This window comes from Pipistrellus hanaki (genome assembly GCF_964339955.1).
Source record: "Pipistrellus hanaki genome assembly, chromosome: 9".
Taxonomy (NCBI): domain Eukaryota; kingdom Metazoa; phylum Chordata; class Mammalia; order Chiroptera; family Vespertilionidae; genus Pipistrellus; species Pipistrellus hanaki.
Window position 1 is genome coordinate 35,949,385 of NC_140511.1, and position 24,332 is coordinate 35,973,716.

Below are 24,332 nucleotides of genomic sequence, written 5' to 3' on the forward strand. Positions count from 1 at the left end.
TGCTTCTATTAGGAGCTGAGAAATCAAGATGAGAAGAGTTTGGTGTCTAAATTGAAAGCCTGAACTTTCTACTATGCCATTTTTTTTCTAGTCTAATGCAATCAGTTGGAGAAAAGGGCCTGAAGAAGAGGAGAAGGAATTTTTCAATGTTTGGTCAATCTGCAGCCCCAAGAGGAGGATTGAGGATTGAGTACAATTGTACTCAAGGCCTGACCTTAAATGACTGTGGAGAGAGTAATCACTTAGTATTAGAGTCATGCCTGTTGCAAACAGGCCTTCATCTCAGAGCCCTTGTATTAGAAACCCTTTGAAGAATGGGTATCATAGGTGAGAACTGACACAGCTAGCATTGCATACCCACATGATAGAAGTAACAACCCTTAACACTCTCCTTTAGATTATCTAAATGATTCTACCTTTAGGGCAGTGGGAGTGAGTAAATCCCTAATAATTTCAGGTGAGGCAGGATCTTGGGTCATAACTCATAGTGGAAGCTATAGGTTCTACTCTATAAAATCTATGTACAGCAAATATTTAAGAGGCTGTGACACTTATGACTATGGCAAAACACATGTTCTTCAAAGATTTGCTTTATTTTACTGAGAAGCTCTTTTGAAGGGTCTGAATGTACTGTTGCTCCAAGGTGTTATAAAAAATGTCATCAGCAAAGTCTAATTGGAAGCTGGGGCATTTCTTGATGGAGGGCAGATTGGGGACAGAACTTTCTTGGATGCCAAAATATGGGCTTTCTAGACAACTCCTGGGATTTGTTTGATACCTTCTTGATCTGAAGTAGGCATTTGACAGGGCAAAGAGTCTCTATCCAGACCCATGTAACTCATCAATCTGCTGTATTACCTCTTCAAAAACCATTTTCTCTTTCCATCCTCTCTGTCCCTTTCTGTAAAACACCTAGGCTAATATGCAGATTGACTCCTTGGGAGTTCAACTGGGAGTTCAATTGCTCACTATGACATGCACTGACCACCAGAGGGTGGTGAGGAACATGGTGGGCTACCAGCAGCTGTGGTGGGGCACTGAAGGAACTAGGGATGGAGGAGGAGAGAAGGCTGAGAGGTGGGAAACCTGATTGGCCCTGATCACCGGCCAAGCCTAGGGACCCTACCCACTTATGAATTTCGTGCAACAGGCCTCTAGTTAAATATAATCTTGCTCTCACTCAATCTTTCTGACAGTTCAAAGTCTGGTTCCTTAACTCTTGCTGTTTCTTTGTTACAGTAGCTTCTTTCTGCTTCAGCTCCTCCACTTTCTGCTCAATTTCTTCTGATGCTCCCTCTTTTTGTTATGCTGAGAAAGAGCTGGTCATTATCCCTTTTCAGATGCTCCAACTGCTCTGTCCTATCTTCATCTCTCTGAACAAGCTTCCCCATTTCTTTCTCTTGAGTTGACATCTGGGCTTGAAGCTGACCCTCTCTGACTACCCTATCTTCACCTTCTGGTCCTGTTCTTTCCCCTGAAGCTGCTCTGTCTCCCAGTTGTCCTGTTCTTTCACTTTCTGTTCCAGTTTCTTGTTGATGACCTTTAAGGTTTCTAGATGCTCTTGCTTCTTTTGGGGCTCAGCCTGCATGTCTGAATTCTGCTTCTGGAGGCTAACACAGCTGCTTCTGGAGGCTAACACAGCTGGTTATTTTAGAAAGCTCCCTGTTTTGCTGTTCAATCTATTCTACCTTAAACTGAATGGTAACAACCAGAAAGTCCACCACATTTTATGGACAGAACTGGAATAGGATACTTGCTGCCTAAATAACGTGATCCTGATAACAGAACTGGTCGTACTGATGATCCTTGAGCAGGTAATAAGCTTTGAATTGGACTTCCTACTGTTTGGTTGATCTGCTGTTTAGGTCAATAGGCAAATTAACCCACATGAAAGTATAATATACATGGGTTGTTTTTCATCCCATTTAAAAAAATTCTAATGTAATCGTTTTGATGGGGAATGAAATGCTGGGTGAGGGTTCAATAGCATGTGACATTTTGGGGCTCAGCCTGCATGTCTGAATTCTGCTTCAGAAAGTCCAATTCAAAGCTTAATACCTGCCCAAGGATCATCAGTATGACCAGTTCTGTTATCAGGATCATGTTATTTGGGCAGCAAGTATCCTATTCCAGTTCTGTCCAGAAAATATGGTGGATTTCCTGGTTGTTACCACTCAGGTTGAGGTAGAATAGATTGAACAGCAAAACAGTGAGCTTTCTAAAACAACCACAAGATAAAGGACAGCTGTGTTAGCCCCCTAGTAACATAGAACTTCTCCACGTTGTTAAAGATAACCTGAGATAAATGAGAATGACCCAGCAAGATAGTTTTGGAGTGTGTGTCTTCTATTGTCTCTTCCATGGTGGGATCCAGTGGGAGCAGCCAGTGGCAGCAGAACAACTACTACTACCCCACTGCTCTGACAACCACTGCTTTGTTTTCTGTGTATATGAGTTTGTTTTTGTTTCATTTTATTTGTTAATTTGCTTTGTTTTTAGATTCCACATATAAGTGAAATCATATGGTTTTGTCGTTCTCTGCCCTACTTATTTCACATAACATAATGCTCTAAGATCCACCCATGTCATTGCAAATGGCAAGATTTCATTGGCTATTGTAAACAATGCTGCAATAAGCATAGGGTTCATTTACATTTTAGAGTTATTATTTTTGGTTTATTTAAATTAAAACACTGAAATAGAATTCTGAATTGCTAGTTCTATTTTAAATCTTTTCGGAATCTCCATACTCTTTTCCACAGTGATTGTACCAGTTTACAATCCCACCAACAATGCATGAAGGTTCTTTTTTCTCCCATCCTTGCCAATACTTGTTATTTATTTATTTATTTACTTATTTATTTATTTATTTATTTATTTATTTATTTTGATAATAGCATTCTGACAGGTATGAGGTGATATCTCATTGAGGTTTGGATTTGCATTTCCATGATCATTAGTAAAGTTTGGCATCTTTTAATGTGTGTATTGACTATTTTTATGTCTTCTTTGGAGAAAAGTCTATGCATGACCTCTGCCCACTTTTAAATTAGATTGTTTATTTTTTTATGTTGAGTGTATGAATACTATATGTATTTTGGATTATTAACTCTTACTGGATATATCATTTGAAAATATGTTTTCCTATTCAGTGGGTTGCCTTTTTATCTTATTGATGGTTTTCTTCACTGTATAAAAGCTTTCCCAAAACTACTTAATAAAGAGACTGTCTTTTCCCCATTGTAAAAATAATTAGTGCCTACCACGTATTTAGTATGCAGTGAATAAAAACTACATTACTTCCACCTCATTATTGGTTTCGCTTTACACAGTTTCAGTTACACATGGTCAACTGTAGCAAAAGATAATAAATATAAAAATCCATAAATAAATAATTTGTGTATACATACATACACACATACATACATGTTTGCATTTTGTTGAAGAAGTTCTCAGTGAGTTTATCTATTCTTCTCCTAAATTCATCGAGTATTTTTATAACCAATGTTTATTTTTCAATTTTTTTTAAATATTGTATATAAAGAGAAAAAGAAATGGAGACTGACAGAAACATCATAATGAGAGAAACGTCAATCAGTTACTTCCCATATGCATCATGACCAGGGATGGAATCTCATCTTAGATGTGTTCCTGTCTGTGAATTGAACCTACAACAAACCCACAAGATTTGGTATATGAGATGACACTTCAACCAGTTGAGCCCCCTGGCTAGGGCTTTTAACCAATATTTTGAGCTTTTTATTTACATTGCTTGTCTGTTTCATTTAGTTCTTTTTCTGGGGTGCCCAGAGATGTACCTGGAGAGGGCATGATCTACAGAAAGTGTTGGGGACAAGCCACAGTACTGGTGTGGGTCTGGGGCTTCGGATATACTGGGACATCCTTGGTGGGACAGCTAGAGTGCCTGGATTGTGCTCCTGCCTGTGCAATCAAAGTGGAAGGGAGTGCAACACATGATGCTCTCAGTATCTCTCACAGAGATTTTTGGAGCAATAATAGAGAAAATAGGGCTAAAAATGAAAAACTATAATATCAAGTATAAAAATTTATATAAATGAGAATGAGATATTTTGAGCTTTTTATTTACATTGTAGTAGAACAGACACAGCAAAAGAGAAACACTGGTCAGTCAATAGAAATGATCCACTAGTAAACTGAAGTACAAGGAGCAAAATGAGTAGGATAAAAACAACTAAATAAAATCGAACATCTGGAAACGTGGAACAATGAAAAGACACTAACACTCATATGTAATTAAAACCCCAGATGGAAAGGAGGAGGAGAAAGACGAGAGAGAGAGAGAGAGAGAGAGAGAGAGAGAGAGAGAGAGAGAGAGATCAGACAAGAGAAATATTTGAAGAGATAATGGCTGAGATTTCATCTGCAATTTCTTCTCTTTTTTAATTTCTTTTCTTTATTGATTAAGGTATTACATATGTGTCCATCCCCCTCCCAACCCCCCCCCCACCCCCACTAATGCCCTCCCTCCCTCCCCCCTGCTGCCTGTGTCCATTGATTAGGCTTATATTCATGCATAAAAGTCCTTTGGTTGATCTCTCCCCCTTACCCCCACCCTCCCCTACCTTCCCTCTGAGGTTTGAGCAGCTGATTGATGCTTCTCTGTCTCTGGATCTGTTATTGTTCATCAGTTTATGTTGTTCAATATAATCCACAAATGAGTAACATCATGTGATATTTATTTTTCTCTGCCTGGCTTATTTCACTTAGCATAATGATCTCCAGTTCCATCCATTCTGTTGCAAATGGAAAGAATTCCTTTTTTTTTTTTTTTTTTTTTTTTTTTTTTTTTTTTTTTTTTTTTTTTTTTTTTTCAGTAGCTTGGTATTCCATTGTGTAGATGTACCATAGTTCTTTAAATATATTTTTATTGATATTTTACAGAGAGGAAGGGAGAGAGATAGAGAGCCAGAAAAGTTGATGAGAGAGAAACATCGACCAGCTGCCTCTTGCACACCCGCTACCGGGGATGTGCCAGCAACCAATGTACATGCCCTTGACCAGAGTCAAACCTGGGACCTTTCAGTCCACAGACTGACACTCTACCACTGAGCCAAACCCGTTTTGGCAGTACCATAGTTTTTTAATCCACTCATCTGCTGATGGGCACTTAGGCTGTTTCCAAATCTTAGCTATGGTCAATTGTGCTACTATGAACATAGGGGTGCCTATGTACTTTCTGATTGGTGTTTTTAGTTTCTTGGGATATATTCCTAGAAGTGGGATCACTGGGTCAAATGGCAGTTCCATTTTTAGTTTTTTGAGGAAACTCCATACTGCTCTCCACAGTGGCTGCACCAATCTGCATTCCCACCAGCAGTGCATGAGCATTCCTTTTTCTCTGCATCCTTGCCAGCACTTGCCATTTGTTGATTTGTTGATGATAGCCATTCTGACAGGTGTGAGATGGTCATTTTGATTAGCATCTCTCAGATGACTTTGAGCATGTTTTCATATGTTTCCGTATGTCTTCTTTTGAAAAGTATCTATTTAGGTCCATTACGTATTTTTTGATTGAGTTGTTTATCTTTGTTTTGTTAAGTTGTATGAGTTCATCTGTAATTTCTGTTCATCAAATAAATAATCTTTATCTCTTATAGTTATTTTTCTTGGATGTTGCTTTCATATCTTTAATTTAATATGCTTAAAATATTTTTATTTTGCAGTGGTAGATATTTTAACCAATCTGAGATGTAACTTACATATCATACAATTCAGCCTTATAAAGTGTATAATTCAATGCTTTTTATTTTATGCAAAGAGTAGTGTATTTGTCACAACAACAATACATTTTAGAATCTTTTTACACAAAAAGAAATACACCTTTGCCATCACACCATATATAGTCAGGTTTGTGTTTGTTTTTTTTAGATAATTAATTTTTGTGGCTATTGTGAGAATTGGTAAGTTTGAAATGTTCAGATCTAGCCACAGGCTGAAAATTCCAGAAGGTATTTGTAAAACCCAGAGTAGATATTGCAGTGTTAAGTTTGAAGGAAGTGTGGATTTAGAATCCCTTTTTTGAGGGATCTCAATCTTTTAAGGCCTTTAATTGGCTGGATGAGGCCCACCCCATTATAGATAGTAGTCTGCTTTACTTAAAGCCTGCTGGGAAATTTGCTATATGGCAGTGACCACCTCCCCATACACATTTGGATCTGGCCTTTACAGACACTCAGCTGGGAGCATTTGAATACATTGAAAAACAAGAGGAAAACCCAGAAAAACAGAGATGAGGTGATTATGTGGGAGATACCCCAAAAGGGGGGCCTCAGTAGCCTGATTCCTTCTGGTAGTAGGAGGGCACTCAAGGATGTTCCCGGGCTTTGGGAATTGCCAGCTTGTCCTGAAGTCCATTGGCCATTGGGCCTCATGGGCAGTTCTTGGGATTATATATCTGTTCTTGCTGGTACTGGTTTTGCATGGGGTGGTTGATCTTGGGGACTGAGCCTTGTTGCAGCTTATTCATGACTATGCACAGAATAATTCCATTCTTCAGACCCTCTTGGAGTTGGGACTAATAGACAGGCCTGCAAGACCCTCCATCCAGCGTTGGATATCCGCCTCTTTCTGTTTGGTCAGGAGCAGGGTCTCGACTTCTGTTGGAAAACTGTACTGAGGCCTCTTGTGGAACTGTGTGGGTCTTATGGTAGAGGCCTCTGTGGTGGTAGTGGGACAGCTGGCCTGGCTGGTACAGTGACAGAAAACAAAATAAACAGAGCACACTGATAAACTGAAGAGGACAAATAGGCTAATGCATAGTTATACTTTAAAATTTCAACACTCCTTTCTTAGTAATTGCTGAAACAAGTAGACAGAAAATCAGAAAGGGCCTACCTGGTTTGGCTCAGTGGACACAGCATCGGTCTGCAGACTCAAGGGGTCCCAGGTTTGATTCTGGTCAAAGGCATGTACCTCGGTTATCGGCACATACTCAGTGGAGAGTTTGTAGGGGGCAGTTGATTGATGTTTCTTTTTCATTGATGTTTCTAATTCTTTATCCCTCTCCCTTCCTCTTTGTAAAAAAGATTATATATATATATATATATATATATATATATATATATATATATCACAGTCAATTTGCATATTACCTCTTTATTATATAGGATATGTATTCTATATAATAAAGAGGTAATATGCAAATTGACTGTTATACCATCACAAGATGGTGGTGCTCACAATGGGTGTGAGGCCAGCTGCTTCACATGCCTGCTACTGGAGTCCCCTCAGCCCCGCTGGGGGCTATGGTGGTGGGGGGATGGTGGCAGGTGTACAGAGCAGCTATGCCTGCCCCCAGGTAGAACCAGCTGCTCTACACGCCTGCTGTCAGAGTCCCCTCAGCCCTGGGTCCTCAGGTTTTCCTGCACCCCCCACTGACTGAGTCTCAGGTAAGCAGAGCTGGCTGAGGCACAGGCAAGCCTCGGATGGCAGCTTCCCAGCTGCCCAGAGCCAGGCCCGAGGCAGAGGTAAGCAGGGCTGGCCAAGGCTTGCACTCCCGGCAGCGGGAGCAACAGAGGTGTGATGGGGGCATCACCTTCCCCTGATTGCCAGGTAGCCTCCTGCCCCTGAGGACTCTGAGAGGGGGCTGGCCAAGCCAAAGGACCCCTCCCCTCCAGTGTATGAATTTTTATGCACCGGGCCTTTAGTATATATATAAAAGAAAATCAGAAAGGATTTTGAAGTCTTCAATAATACCATCAACAAATTTGACCTAACGGATATTACAGAATATTACACCCAACAATAGTACAATTCAATTCTTTACAAGTGCACATAAGACTTTTAATAAGATAGGCCATCTGCTGGGCAAGAAAATAGTCTCAATAAACTTAAAATGATAAAAATAAGAGAAAAAAAATATATATATTTTTTTGGTAGAGAGGGGGTAGAATCAAGGTATAGGTTTTAATGGGGGAAAAATGGGGACATCTGTAATACTCTTAAGAATAAAGATAAATAAAATAAAAAGAAAATCATGTTCTTTGACCACAATGATATTAAACTAGAAATACCTTGGATATTCCAAAATATCTGGAAATTAAATAACACATTTATAAATACTCCATGGGTCAAAGAAGAAATAACAGTAGAAAATATTTGAACTGAATAATAAAAAATACAATACATTAAAATTAATAAGATACAGCTAAAGCAGTCTCTAAAGGAAATTTTATTTTTTACATTTTATTCATCTTATTTTGAATTGGGTTCAAAGATTTTTTAATATAGACTAAAAAATACAAACAGTACATTTTATTCACTTTGTTTTGCATTGGGTTTGAATATTTTTTAATGATAGATGTTTATCTTTTTAATTTACCTTTTTTGTTGAAAGTATTATGGATGTCCCCCTTTTTTCTCATTGGCCCCTTCTATCCTGCACCCTTATAAATATTTAAATGATAGTTGTGGATATTGGAGAGATAATTGGTCAACCATTGTGAAATTATCTAATTTGTCCACAAACTCATCTAAAATGGAAGGTTCTGAAAGCCCAATGATAAAGTATTTTATTGACATTTGTATTATTTTACACTAGAGGCCCAGTACATGAAATTTGTGCATGGTATGGTCCCTAAGCCTGGCCTGTGATCAGGGCCATCTTCTCCAGCTGCTGGCAGCTGCCCACGCACTCCCCCCACCCCCCGCCCCCAGCAGCTGTCCCTGTCCCCTGCTGCCCCGTCGCCATCGGGCAATCAGAGCCTGCTGGCCAGGGGGAGAGACAAAGATGTTGGTTGTTCCCACCAGCCTGCCAGCCCTGGCCCCCAATGCCAGTCACCCTCTGTGTATGGGGTGACTGGTGGGGCGGGGGCCTTGGCCTGGCGCCACCCGCATCTGCCACCACCCACCTCCAGTTCCTTGTTTCCCATCTAGTGATCAGAGCATGACAGCTACCGGAAGGGACTGAAAGGTTGGCCAGCAGGTCCTCATAGGGCACTTGAGGCCAGTTGACTGGGGGCAGTTCCTGCATTGAACATCTTTCCTCTGGTGGTCAGTGAATGTCATAGCAACCGGTCATTCTACCAGTTGATTGATTTGCATATTATCCTTTTATTATATAGGACCGGTCATTCTACCAGTTGATTGATTTGCATATTATCCTTTTATTATATAGGACTAGTTTGTGTACCTCATAGTGTTTATACATTTAAGTATAACAGTCATCATCAATCAGCTGCCTCCTGCATGCTCCCTCTTGGGGACTGAGCCTGCAACACAGGCATGTGTCCCAACCAGGAATCTAACTACTGACCTCTTGATGCATGGACAGATGCTCAACCAACTGAGCCACACCAGCAGGCAAAAGTTGTATAATACCAAAATGTGTATTACCCATCAGTGGTCTATTTAAGACCTCATAAATGAATCCTTCATATTCCTTGTGCATGTTTAGTATAATGAATATTTGGTCCTTCCATCACCTTTGCTTCTTCTCCTTCTCCCACAACATCCTATATAATAAAAGCCTAATATGCTAAGTGTCCAGTCATCCAGTTGGCCGTTCAACCAATCAAAGTATAATATGCTAATGATATGCTAAGGCCACTCAACTGCTTTCTATGATGTGTACTGACCACCAGGGGGAAGATCTTCCAACTGGTAGGTTAGCTTGCTGCTGGGGTCTGGCCAATTGGGATTGAGCAAGACAGGCTGGGACATGCCCTGGAGCACTCCTAAAGTCTCTGGCCAACATCCCACATTCCTCCCCAACCCCATCATGCACTGGTGGGGTTTCCCAGCCTGACCTGCATCCTTTCACAATCTAGGACCCTTCAGGGATGTCAAAGAGCCAGTTTCAGCCTGATCCTCAGGCCAGGCCAAAGGACCCCACTGGGGCATGAATTCATGCACCCGGCCTCTATTTAATAATAACAATAATTATAATAGCCTTTCATTGAATGTCTTTGTGTTGTTGCAAGGCGAGGATGCTTTATGTAAATTATTTCTTATAATCCACAAAGAAGTTTATATACCGTATTTTCCGGCGTATAAGACGACCCCCTAATTTTACAGTTAAAACATAGGTTTAGGCCTATATTCGCTGTGTAAGACTACCCCCCACTTCCGAGGCAACACCAGTTCTTCTTTTAATAGACCGCCTCTCTGACTCTGGCCAATCTGAGCAGGCTTTTTACTAGAGCACAGTGTAGCTTCGGGCTCAGATTGGCCAGAGTCAGAGAGGCGGTCTATTAAAAGAAGAACTGGTGTTGCCTCGGAAGTGGGGGGTAGTCTTATACAGCGAATATAGGCCTAAACCTATGTTTTAACTGTAAAATTAGGGGGTCGTCTTATATGCTGGAAAATACGGTAAATAATGTATTATTTTCTATATTTCATAGTTGAGGTATTAATGTGACTTACTCTGGGCAGAGTTTTGCTGATTTTGATCTTATTCCTAAACAGAAAAGTGAAGGACAGATACCTGCAAGAAGGGATATTTTAATATTAATAAAAAATAAAGAATACCTTTACCTGATTTTCGTGCTGGTTTTTGAACCTGTTTTTTAAATAAAGTCCAATGGTGATGAAAGTCAGTAGTAGTAGTAGTAGCAGAAGTGCCAAACATATACCCGATATGAGGAGTATTTTATTGGTGCGGTCAATCACACTGATGGGTGCAGCAACTGAAATACAGACACCCCCAATCAGTTTCCCTGAAGAGAGTTGTTCCCACATTCACTGCTTGCTTAGTCAATCCCCAGTCAGATTCCCTCTAAAAGGGATACATTGTGGATTCTCCCTCTATCTCTATTTCTATTTCTCTTTCAAATTATGGTTAATTAGAGGCCCGGTGCATAAATTTCATGCACAGGTAAGATCCCTAGACCTGGCCAATGATCAGGGCTAATCAAGGCCTTCTAGCTGCCGGCTGGGGCCTTTCTTTGTCCCACATCGCCCCCTCGTGGTCAGAGCATGTCATAGCGAGTAATCAAACTCCTAAGGCACACATGTCAAACACAAGGCCCGCGGGCCAAATCCGGCCCGCCAGGCCTTGCAATGTGGCCCGCACCGCGCTGTCATCACTGCACTCTGCTGCATTCCATCACAATGACGCGGTGACATAGGAGGCTTGTGATCTCGCCGGCCGCCTCGCCGGCGCCATACTTGCTATCTATTATGCATGCGCATAGATAACAAGTCACACGAGATTCAGGAGGCGTGACCTATAGTCCGGCATCCAATGTGGTTGTGCGGGTGGCAGAGCAGAGGAGAGAGTGAGTGTGCGGGCATAAAAAATACACAGCAGAAGCTGCCAGTTCCTGGCATAAAGTGCAGGCATAAAAATCGCAACAGAATCTGCTATCTGTACCCAGCCAGGCATTTATTGACTGACTTTTTTTTTCTCCACTCCATCTGCCAAATCAAGCTATCCCTGTGCAGTTTTCAACTTTTTCCTTCTAACGCAGATTTCCAATAAACTACATCTTTTACTGCCAATATTGATCCCAAAATGTCCAGGAAAAGAAAAGTTGACAGTGAAGGCAGACAATTTAATGACAAATGGGAAAATGAATACATGTTTGTGCTTAGAGAGGGCAAACCAGTGTGTATATTGTGTTATGAGACAGTGTCGGTGATGAAAGAGTACAATATACGTCGTCATTTTGACACCAAACATAATGGTAAGTATGGCAAATATACTTTGGAAGAAAAGCATAAAATTGTTAAAGAACTAAAAGGCAAACTACAATCACAGCAGCAAATGTTTACAAAGGCTACAGCGAAAAATGATGCTGCAGTGAAAGCAAGCTTTATAGTGGCTGAAGAAATTGCCCGTACTTCAAGGTGTTTTTCAGAGGGTGCCTTTTTGAAGCAATGCATGCTAAAAGTGTGTGAGCAAGTATGCCCAGACCAGATACAGAGTTTTCAAAATGTCAGTTTGTCAAGAAACCATTGCAGATAGAGTTCAAGAACTCTCAGGAAATCTATCATCACAGCTGGCCGAACAGGCATGCAGTTATCTCGCTTTTTCACTTGCTATCGATGAAAGCACAGACAACACTGATACAGCGCAGCTGTCCATCTTTATACGTGCTACGAAGACCGACCTCTCTGTCACTGAGGAACTTTTGGATGTAGCTACCATGCATGGGACGACTACTGGTAGAGATATATTTGAGGCTGTGGAGAAATCTATAAATAATTTTAAATTACCCTGGGAAAAGTTGGTGGGGCTAACTACCGATGGCGCACCTTCAATGTGCGGAGAAAAGAAAGGCTTGGTTGGACTAATGAAGGAAAGAATGCAAAAAAGTCACTGCCACACACCCTTGATTACTTATCATTGCATTATCCACCAAGAGGCTATGTGTGGAAAAGTTCTGGACATGAATGACATAATGACCACAGTCATTAAAACTATTAACTTTATACGGGCACGTGGCCTGAATTATCGCCAGTTCCAGCAGTTTTTACAGGAGGTGGATGCAGAGCATGGAGACGTGCCATACCACACAGAAGTAAGATGGCTGAGCAAGAGCGCAGTCCTCAAAAGATTTTTTGAGCTCAGAGAACAAATTGCTCTTTTCATGGAAAGTAAAGGAAAGCCCTTGCCTGAACTGTCGGATCCCGCCTGGCTATGTGATTTTGCTATGATGTGTGATATATGCGAGCATCTCACCCAACTGAATCTGAAGCTGCAGGGACGCAAACAAGTCATCACGAAGATGTCTGACATGATCACAGCATTCCAGCGTAAACTTCAACTATGGAAGTCCCAACTGGAACAGGACAATCTTGCCCACTTTCCCGTTTGTTTGAGTATCTCAACCACTATTTCTGGTACTTTTCCTTGCAGTCGGCTGGCTACCAAAGTTAGCCGTTTACTAAGTGAATTTGAGCGGCGCTTCTCTGACTTTAGAACACAGCACTCAGGCTTTGACATCTTTGCCAATCCTTTTACAGTTGATGTCAACAATGTGCCCCATCACCTTCAGATGGAGATAATCGAGCTTCAGTCTGACAGTGGCCTGAAATCAAGGTTTCAGGATGTTGAAATTGAGGACTTCTACCCTCTACTGCCCCCTGACTCAATGCCAGAGCTCCGACTTCATGCTGCCCGTATTCTATCCATGTTCGGGAACACCTATCTTTGTGAACAGATGTTTTCAATAATGAATCTGAACAAAAACAAGCACAGATCACGCATTACCGATGACAACCTCCATGCTGTTTTGCGGGTTGCTACAGCCCAAGAAATAAAACCGAACATTGACTCATTGATCCGGGGAAAACGGTGTCAGACATCTAGCCAGAAAACAAAACAATGAGCATTTTAGGTACATTCCAATATTACTGTTTTGCTTGATACCAATATTACTGTTTTGCTTGATAGCATGTGAGTTGGTTAACAGCACTGTTAAGGAAAAGATTGTTCCACTCATTTTAAATTCACATTTCTGGTTAACATTGTCAGTTTATGACTGTTCAGTAAACCATTCGGCCTGCGATTTAGGCTGGATTTTAGATTTTGGCCCCTTCTCTGATTGAGTTCGACACCCCTATCCTAAGGGGACACTTTGCACATTAGGCTTTTATATATATAGATTAGTAAGTTCAAGCCTTCATTCAAATATTATCATACTCAGCTTCCTTGTTCAGAAAATAAATATAAGCAAATAAATTCATTTCTTCCATGGAAGAGTAGGAATGTAACAAAATTGACATTATTGAGTAAAGAGGGAGGCCCTAGCCAGTTTGGCTCAGTGAATAGAATGTCAGGCTGCAGACTGAAAGGTTCCAGGTTTGATTCTGGTCAAGGGCACATGCTTGGGTTGTGGGTTCAATCTCCAAGGGAGGTGTGCAGGAGGAAGCCAATCAATGATCCTCTCTTCATTAATGTTTCTATCTCTCTCCCTCTATCTTCCTCTCTGAAATCAATAAAAATATATTCTTTTAAAAAGTGAAGACCTATGTAATTTGCTATTTCCTCAGCTCTCAAAGTTCATCCTACTTAATCTTTCCTTTTCTGAAAATAATTCTGGGCTAGGAAACTGAGAATTTGAATTTGGTCAATGTTTGGTGCTCAGCAATACCTTGTTTGGATGGATAAATTGCCTTAGATATGTCTTGTTCCCTGTCTACCTGTCAGTGTCCTTTGACTTGCTCTTTGGAATGTATTTGGATATTGTACTGGCAGGTATATATTATTTTCATCACCCTTTTATTTTAACATCTTTCTAAGAACTAAGGTTACTAGATGAAAGGCCCTTAGTTCAGCTGAGGCTTTGATGGGTCTGGATAGGCAAATTTGGAGGCAGAAATGAAAGAAAGTTGAGTTTTCCCTTATAATCTAAGTAAATAATTTAGTGTGTGTATGTGTGTGTGTATGTGTGTGTATGTGTGTGTATGTGTGTGTATGTGTGTGTATGTGTGTGTATGTGTGTGTGTGTGTTGTGTGTGTGTGTGTGTTTATGGAAGAGGGGGTTTAAGTCACAGTTCAGGAAGGAAGGAATTAAGCAATGAAGGGTGAGTATGGATAGAGATGAGGGAGACTGGAGCTAGGAACATAGCAGGATTGTGGTGTGACTCCCCATGTCACCCTCTTAAATTATAAATAAATTATACTAAGAAGAAAGCCAGAATGGAGTGTTCCAGTCAGAGACAACAGCAAATGAGAAGGCCTGAGCTCTGTGTGAGAGGAAAGGAAATAAACAGTATGAAATCTAAGAGCTAGAGAGAGGGCACATTATGTAGGTCTTCACTTTGACTCCACTTTTCTCCTCTTGCTCTCATGGCCATTCTTTTATTGCAAATAAAATATCAGCAAAAAAATAAATAAATAACTGAGTAAATAAAAATAAAATAAAATTGCAAACATCAGACTTTAAAATAGGTGTAAAGTCTGCCAAAAATAGCTATGATCACCTAGACTCCATGTGGGAGATAGTGAAGAGAGGTGTGGAGAATGGTTAGAAGACCACGCAATAGCCAATGTCAGAAAATACTGATAAAAATAGACTTACTGAGGAGAAAGGAATACCTTAAAGATCAAAAATTACATTCATGTTTGTAACAAATGATTCAGGAACTGAGTTGTGCATTCTAGAACTATTTTTGTTTGGAGAAACAGAGCATAGAATATGCAAATATTCACACACATGAGCCATATTGGTAGAAAGAAGCCTGTCTCTGTGGTAGCGGTAGGATTGTGAGAATCAGCTACTGTGGAAGACTGCACTACCATTCCTACCTCACAGAAAACTTGTGGAAATAGCTAGCCCAGGAAAATTCAATGCATAGGATAACAAGTAAGGCTATAAGATTGGCTTAGGAACAGTACAAAGATTATACATGGAAAAATGACAAAAAGGATAATTAAGATTCACTAGAAAAATGTTGCCATAGCATAGATGAATATTATAGCCAAGCATTTAGCTATGAATTCAAAAATTATTAATGAATTTTTAAGAAAACTGTGGCAAGACAATTGTGCCTGGCAGAAATCAGGAAAGAAGTGAAATATATACTTGTATAGCATGGTACATCATAAACATACTGCATGTCAACAGGACTTGATCTATGTTTAGGCTCATAATATTTTTGCAACAGCTCATCTAAATAGAGAAAGAATACAGCATAAAAAGACTGAGGATAAATGTAAACTGAGAATCAGGGAAGATTGACCTATTGGAGGGCTAGTAAGTAAATCTGAAAATGGTTTTTGGAGAAGAATGCTGTGGTTGGAAAGCCTGTGTCCCATTAATATTCATATGCTGAAATCCTAATGCCCAATATGAGGTCCTTAACTCATGAATGGGATTAGTGTCCTTATAAAGGAGACCACCTCATATCCCCCTCCAACTCCCTATCCCTTCTACCCTGTGAGGACACAAAGAAAAGTTGGCTGTTGCAACCTGGAAGAGTGCTTTTACCAGAACCTGACTGTGCTGACCTCCTGATCTTGAACTTCCAGTTTTCAGAACTGTGAGAAATAAAATTATGTCATTTATAATCCATCCAGTCTGTGGTATTTTGTTATACCAGCCTGAATCGACTAAGACAAAAAAGGTCCAATTCTATGGAGAGCTTAAGTAGGTGAAGACTGGAAATTATGTCAGGAAAGGATGGGAAAAGATAGAAAAAGTGGAGGGAAGTTGAGTCCTGGCAGGGAGACTGATATAGGTGTGATGAAGAGAACAGAACAGAGCTTATATGCTTAGAGATTCCACTCCCATGGGTATGAGCATCAAGCCCATTTTGTGGGCACAGTGAGGGGAGAGAGAAAACTGACCTGCTATGGACAATTGCTCTTCCTTTTTTTGATTTAGAACTGGGTTCCAGACAGAACATGTCAGATTCTTCTGAGAAGTTTCTTTGAGGAACAGTGATATTGTTACATGGAACAAGCCACCTTTGTCCTGGGTATAAGTCTCAGATTCAGCTGGAATTTCTCCTCCCTCAGAGTCCATCCACTGGACCTTTGGCCGAGGGAACCAGCCCTCTGACTTGCACTCTAATCGGAGTTCTTGGCATTTAGTTACTTCCACAAGTAACTGAGGATGTGAGCCCAGAGCTGGGAAGAGGAAGAGAGAGAAGTCAGGTCCTAAGCTCATTTTCCTGCACTCATATTTCTCCCCTGCTTCTGAAGAATTTATGCTGCAGACTAGACCTCAGTGTACAGAACAGGGAACTCTGAAGAAGTGTTGGCAACAAGGATGGGAACTTAGACTCCTGGGCTAGAAAGGGTTCCAGCACAGTCCAAGATAAATGGCCCCTGCCTATTTCTTGACTCCCACTATGAGTGTCTTTATTATCTTTTATTTAGTCCCAAGCAGTGATATATGGATGATGAGTGAGTAGACATTATGGCTATCTCCCTTTCTCCTATGACTTCTTTATATTTCCCAGTAAAACTGGATCAGAGAAAGGAGCACCTGTGGGGTGTCAAGGGAATAAACATGGGCCATTACCTGCCACTTTCAGCTCAATCACTGCATCACTGTAGAAGGAGCCATGTTGGATCGCACAGCGATACTGTCCACTGTCAGAGGGTTGGACATTGAGGATTCTCAGGACTGCGATCCCCTTATTCATGGCATTTTTCAAAAGCTCTGTCTTCCCTAAATATTCTCCCATGGCTTTCTCAGGCTTGTCCCGCCCATCCTCGTACAGATGCACCACCTGGGAGGGGAGGGTCCGGATCCAGCTTATTTTCATATTTTTAATATTTTGACGAGGCACAAGGATGCAGGACAGATCAGCTTCACCACCATGCATGGCCACCATGGGTTCATGGGGCCCCTGGACTTGAAACGCTCCTGAAAAGAAAATAGAGATAGAGTCAGAGTGGGCTGAGGGCAGGTGAAAGGGTGTTGACTACTTATATGATTGGCTATTTTCATTGTAACCAGCTACTAGGGACCAGGTCTAAAATGGGATAGTTGCTGAATCTTGGGGAATCTCTTTTCTGACCTTAATATACACACAGAGCTAGGAGATAAAAGGAAATGTTGGAAATAGGATGTCTAGGCCTTGCTGAACGAGGCAAGAAAAAGACTTAGAGCACAAATTTTGAGGAGGCACTCATTTTTGGGGTATAGCTGCAGGATCCTCAAGATCCTGGAAGCAAGTGCCCCTTTAAATATTGAGTTCTAGCCCTGGCTGGTGTGACCCAGTCGAAGCATCATCCCATACAGACAAAGGTATCAGTTTGATTCCTGATTAGGGCCCATACCCAAGCAGCAAGTTTGATTATCAGTCCCCCTTCAGGGCACATAGATAAGGCAAGGTTGTCTCTCTCTTTCTCTGTCTTCCTTCAATGAAAAACATAGGACTTAAAAAAAATTGGGCCCTAAGCTCCTCACTTAACTCATCCTGTGGGGAGAAATCTGAGGGATGTAACTGCAGGAGATGGGGAATAGACATACTGGCTCCTTCAGGTCAAGTTCTGTCCTTGTCAGTAGGAGGGAGGAACTCTGATGGCTCTAAATGGATAGTTGGATGACTATGTTGAGAAAAGAAATCTGAAGCAGCTCAGTGGTAAAGATGTGTGAGAATCATTATTACTGTTGGCCATGAGCATGGGATGAGAAATTGGGGCATAGAAGCTAATGCTAATTTTTTTCCAAAATTATTCTACATTATCTTGGGGGGTCTAATGCTTCTTTATTACCATTTGAGGCTCTTTTACTTTCTTTCAACCTTTGTCCCACCACATGCACATTTGTACTCAGGTGTATACACACACACACACACACACACACACACACACACACACACAACAGCAGGCCTGTACCAGGAGATACAAATTAAAAAAAAAAGTATATTGCCTGATACTTTGTAAGTGGAATAAAGTTAACTTCTTTACTTTCCCAAGGATCTCATAGTATTTGTATTTCACTTTGTTTTTCTTTTCTTTTTCTTTTTCTTTTTTTAAGTTTTATTGTTGAAAGTAGCAGTTGTATTTTTGTCAAACTTTGTCTTCCAGCTTCCCTCCCTTTCACTTTTTCCTTTCCCTTTCATATCAGAGAATCAGACTCCCATATAAATATTCCTACCTGCAACCAATATGAACATCTGGAGGCAGAGGTAGAGTGAGATGAGGCTGCCATGATAAATTGGAGAGGCTTGCTGCCTCCTCAGGTCACTGAGGCAGGGTGATCCCAAGGCATTGTGCAGATGACTCCTTGGAAAAGGAGGGAAACACTGTAATGAGGACTGAGATAAAAAAGAGAACTCTGAGACTTAAGTCAAGGGGCAGAGAAAGAAAGGAACAAAGGAATCTCACTATTGGATGGGTAAGGGGCTCATCTTATCTATGGGACTAAGGTGAAGGACAGAGTAAGATTCTTGCTTCTTTTTCTATGAGTTTTGGGGCCCTTATTTTCAGGACTACTCTGGGCACTCACACTTCCAAACTTTCTGCTCCTTATATATATACTAGAGTCCTGGTGCATGAAAATTCATGCACTTGAGGGTGGAACCTTCAGCCCAGCCTACCCCCTCTCACAGTCCAGGAGCCCACAGGGGTGGGAGGAGACCTGGTGATGAGTGCAAAGCAATGCCCCATCACACCTCTGCTGCTGCCACTGCTGGCAGTGCAAGCCTTAGCTGGCCCTGGTTACCCGAGCCTTGGGTGGCCCTGGGCAGCTAGGCATAACCATAACATTTAGTTGGCTGAAAACTAAATCTAGGTGGTCCATTCGAGCCTTACCTGTGCCTCAGGCTGGCCCTGGGTAGCTGGGGGTCTTAGGGGACTGGGTGCCGCCATCTTTGAGGCATGACAGTCAATTAGCATATTGCCTCCCTTATTGGCTGTGGGTGGTGCCATCTTTGCAACTAGCTGAGGGTCAATTAGCTTATTCCATCTTTTTTAGATAGTATGTCTGGTCCAACTCTATCTTCTTTGTTGCTCCTCTTCTTGACCCCATAGCTCGAATGTGCCTTCCCCAGGGCCCTGTCCTGGATTCTTTTCTCATCCCACTTTATACTATATTCTCCCTATGAGATTTTGTATAATATCATGGTTCCAGCTACTATCTATATGCTGATGACTCACTCCCAAATATACACCTTTTGTACATAGTATCAGGTGACCCAGAGACAGGACCTTGTTTCTAGAGGGTCCAGGAGCTTAGGGGTTTCTCTGCCTCGGACCAATAGGAAAAATATGTGGCTTCTATCATTTCCAGCCTCATTACCTCTCCTAGCCTGGCCAAAGCAGGCTTCTGATACCCTCTTTCAAAAGATATAAATTAGTAGTACAGTAGTACTGAGAAAGAGGCTGTAACACCTCAATAATCACTACAACTGGGAATTTTGTGTCCATGGCTGTAAAGTTTGCTGCCCACAACCCAGGGTTGAGATCTTACTGCTCAGAGAATGTCTAGGAAGGGCTGACCCAAACAATGGAGGGGAAGACATTCCAAATGCTATGATCTTTTTAAATGGAGGGGCAATACACTAGCTCTATATGTGGAGGAATGGATCCTGAACTAGTCGAGGCTTGTGGTATATAATTGTGTAAGGTCTAAAAGACCATGAAAGCAACTGCAGGGATGGGACATATATTACTTCTCCATGAATTAGGCAACACTTCTATACCTTTTTTAATATCATGGCAAACAGAGAAAAATGATGTTATTTTATTGGCTCACTATCGGAAACAGGAAGGGGATTAGGCTATATGGGCTTCATAAAAAAATGTGACACTTTTTGTATATTATATAATTATAAAAAATGATATAGTATTTATTAAGAAATACATTAAATATAAAATTAGAAGGGATGTACTTAAAAATCTTAAATTTTTATAATTTTTAAGGTTGCTTGAGTAAATGTAGCTTTTTTATTTACAATTATATACTTGAAATGACTACAGATAATTATCAATGTTCAATTATTATTACCAATGATAATCTCTTTTACTTCTTGAGTAAATATCTTACCATTGGTGAGATATTTTAGCTGCATAAGTAAATGATATAAATTTTAAAATCTTTTTAATTCCCATTCCTTTAAATTTTATTTAAAGAACATAACAGCTCTTTGTTTTCCTTCATTTACAAATATAATGTTCATGAGTTATTACAGGGAGGAGTGAAAGAGGCCATAGAAGGGATAAATGGTGACAGAAAATATGATATAAAATGAAATGAACAAATTTAATGTTGAATTTTATTGTGAAACTTGAATATATTGAAAATTCAATTGAATTTTTTCTCATCCAATGGCTTAAAATAAGGAGTTTATTTTGTAGAAAGTGCATGCAATGTTAAGATAATCACATTGCAGTTAGTTTGCACATATCAACTTCAAATTAACAAAAAAAAGAAATCTTATGTAAGGACAGAGTTTGGGTGCTGATGCTTTGAGCTCCACCAGAATCCCTGCCTGGCCTCTTTGTACCTCCAATCCACCCCAGGTAGGTTCACGTATGGGCACCTCCCGCACCTACATTTTGAATTCTTGTTGCTCTATGGGATCCTTTTCCTAAAGGACAGCGGAACTCAGTGCAGTTGGCTGAAAACTAAATCTAGGTGGTCCATTAAGCAGAGTGTGCAGTGGCTCTCACCAAGCAGGTTGTCATAAGTTGCACTTCTTATTTGCTGCTCATCTTGTAAAGCCATCTTAAGGAATCAACTGGTGAAAAGAAATTGATATAACACATCCTTTAAATGTATATAAGGATGAAATATGAAGTCCTACTAGTATCCACATCTCTTGAAAGTATAGGAAATATCAGGTTAGAAACAACATTTTATGGCAACTATCTTGCTTGGGCAAGAGAAGTTAACTGGTCCCACCTCAATAACAGCACAAAACAGTTCCCCACCAGGGGACAGTGGGAAACAATGCAGAGCTAAGAAGCTGTTGAGAGAGCTGATAGAGAAAGGTGGGGACTTAGCAAAAAGTTTGAGTCTATTAGTGCTGAGCTATTCAAATAGGTCACACTTGACCAAAATCTCTTCGTAAGAACTTCCTGCAAAATTAAAATGCCCAATACAGTTTCTCCAATTGTTCTTTTATACTTCTTCCACACCACACATGGTATGTTTCTTAAAAGAAATGGTTTGGAAAAAAAAAGAAAAAAAAGAAAAGCAGGAACAAGACTTACTGTTCTATAAAGTCTCAGGAGGTCCTGGAAGATCATGTGGCAGTTTGGGGTTCTCTCAGGCAACTCTCAAGTGTCAGCACCCTTTTTCTAGGTAGGGGTTCTACTTTCTAAGCAGAGATTTAGAATACTTTGCCAGCCATCAATCATAATTTGTTAAATCTTACTGATGTTCTTGGTAAATTCCTTTAGGGACTTCACTTGGTCCACCATGGCTACTTCCTCAGGCTACCCTGAAATCACTAAGCAGCTAGTGATTTTATGTTAGTCTCCTCCAAATTCCTTCACTATTTGTAACTTTCTATTCTGAAAATGAGAGTCCTGGCCCTTGATTCTTAATATATTTATTCTTTGATCACCCTGACAGTATGAAGCCAATTTCTCACCATTGTTTCTACCCCTTCTCCTGCATGAAGGCCCTCCTCAACCCTCTCCAGCACTATGCTGAGCATTCCTTCCACACGGATGCCTTCTTACCTTGTGTGGGCTCTGGCATGTCTTACCTAGGCCTCACTGTGCTCGGGCACTGACTCTCATTGGAGAGCGCCCTTCCCCCATGGACTCACCTCCTCCACATCAGGCTGCCTCCATGGGTTAGAATCCCTTCACTAAATGGACTCTGACTCCTTACTGGGGCCACTTTTGTTCCCCTTCTACACCCTGCCCCTTTGACTTGTTAGCACAGAGGTGGACTTTGCTCTCCCTCCTTGAACAGTTTCAGACTGAATTGTTCAAAAAGAGAAGGGGAGGGAAATAGAGAAAATGGAATGGGAAAGGAGGGAAGACTATCCCTTGATTTTAAAGTAAAAGAAAGACAACTGTGAGAGATAGAGTGGGGAAAAAGCCTCTTCAACCAATTTTAAGGAAGAGCACATATGGGGTGTGAGGTATGAACACTCACCTTGTTCACGTTACTCCTGAGTATCTTGCAAAGTCTTTTCACAGCCTCAGGTGTATATACTTTATTGAAGACCACTGGCCTAGGTGTCACAGATTAAGTAATAGAGAGCAAACACGTAGAAAGAGACATCTCACCTCTTGGAATTACAAATTCCCCCCTCCCCAAACTTTTAACTAGTATAATTATTTTATCTCTACCCCCTATCTCTTCTTCTGTCTTCTTTCATTCCTCTTTCCTGTGAATAAGCACAGCTATTTCAATCCACACCTCATCTGTGCAGTAGATCCTTTCACAGAACACTACCTTGGTCTTTTCTTCAAATTACTTCCTCCTCCAACTTTAACTCCTATAACTGTGCTGGGAGGGCTTTTGCCCTCCAAGCTGGGACTTGCATGGGACTTGCATCCCCTCCCTCCCCCCCAGTAGAGGCTCCAGACTTACCTTTGCCTATCTTATGGAGCTGGGTCTCTCATGATCTGTGGTAGCTCTGGTTAGAGAATTTTCTCTCAGCAGCTCTGAGCTGCTGAAAGGAAAAGAACTTCATGAGACTGAGATTAATTCTCTGATGAAACTTGGACTTTGGCTGGGACTGTACATGTGGTATAAAGTAAAAACAAGTACTAGCTTTCACAAAGCAGTACTATGCATTTTTTTTATCTCTATATTTAGAGTATGAAATGGATAACAAGATGTAGTTGGTTAAAGTCTTAAAAATAAAGAGCACATGACTGGACAGATTGCCTATAACTGAAGGATCAACTAAATTTGAAATGCTGTCTGGCAATCGCACTAGCTTTCTTGAACATTCTCCACATCGTATTTCATACCTTTTCTTTCTTCTCAAACCACCTATCTCATTCTGCTAGTCTTCTCAGCTGCCTCATTTTATTGACCAGAAGAAGTCATTGGATGGAAACTTTTTCATCTCCTCTACACCCATTACATATCTATACCCACTCTTCATAAACAAAGCCCAATTAAATATGTTTATAATTTCTCTTTTTGTTGTTGTTGTAATGAAGAAAATAGCCTTCTATCTCCATGCCTTAGGCCATCTTACCATTTTGTGAACTCATAATTTGTGTATTGATTCCTGTTCTGCTTGAACTCTCTAGAGATGTTTCTATTTCCTATACTTTATGCTGACTGATACATTAAAGTCCCAGTTTTTACCTCTGTTAAATGGATTTATTAATTATGCTTGCAACATCTGGAAAAGATGGGTCTTTGCTTAGGTCTCACACTCAGACAAAATATATTTATTTTTTAAAAATGTAGACAACACTGCCACTTTGTAATCAGTGCTCAGTAAGCCTTCACTCTCAAACAGCCACTCTCATAATTAACACTATTCAGGCTCCAGGGAAACATACTTCCATTGTTTTGTTCCATATCCTGGAAAGATAACTGTATCTGGATGTAAAAAAAAGTTTGTGATTTTTGGTTTGTTTTTTATTTGTTTTGTGTGCTAATTTCAAATACATTTTGATTTAAGACATTGCATTTTCCACTTACAATATAGTGCTTAGAAAGTGCGAGGTTAGATCAGAAGACATGGAAGCATGGAACAGACTGAGAAATTTCAGAGGGAAGGAGGATGGGGTGGGAAGAGATTAACCAAATAACTTGTATGCATATGTGCTTTGCCCATGGGACACAGATATTAGTGTGGTGAAATTCTGGGGTGGGGCAGGAGTTGGGTGGAGGGGGAAAGGGAGGAAAAATAAGAGGGTCATCTATAATAGGCAATAAAGATTTTTTTTTTTTTAAGAGCAAGGTTATTTCCTTTTCTTTTGGACATGTTCCATATTCAAGTATCAGGAATGTCAGTTT

General features: G+C 40.6%; 2 protein-coding genes and 1 long non-coding RNA gene across 3 annotated transcripts in view; 2 read left to right on the forward strand and 1 right to left on the reverse strand.

Moving 5' to 3' along the window:
- Positions 1–24,332, forward strand: part of LOC311628242 — a 1,314,020-nt gene that overhangs the window by 114,969 nt on the left and 1,174,719 nt on the right. Inside the window, exon 2 of the long non-coding RNA XR_014795984.1 lies at positions 4,793–4,855. This is a non-coding gene — a long non-coding RNA (uncharacterized lncRNA). The remainder of the gene's footprint in view (positions 1–4,792; positions 4,856–24,332) is intronic.
- Positions 1–24,332, forward strand: part of LOC311628228 (tigger transposable element-derived protein 1-like) — a 457,475-nt gene that overhangs the window by 107,235 nt on the left and 325,908 nt on the right. The gene's annotated exons all lie outside the window — the stretch shown is intronic.
- Positions 5,772–21,113, reverse strand: LOC311627522 (putative selection and upkeep of intraepithelial T-cells protein 1 homolog; the record flags this gene model as incomplete). Its single annotated transcript, XM_084894033.1, has 6 exons — positions 5,772–6,727; positions 6,877–7,054; positions 10,510–10,667; positions 16,277–16,558; positions 16,956–17,303; positions 21,059–21,113. 5 exons carry the CDS (start codon positions 21,111–21,113, stop codon positions 7,037–7,039), a joined length of 861 nt encoding a protein of 286 aa, XP_084750159.1. The 3' UTR covers positions 5,772–6,727; positions 6,877–7,036.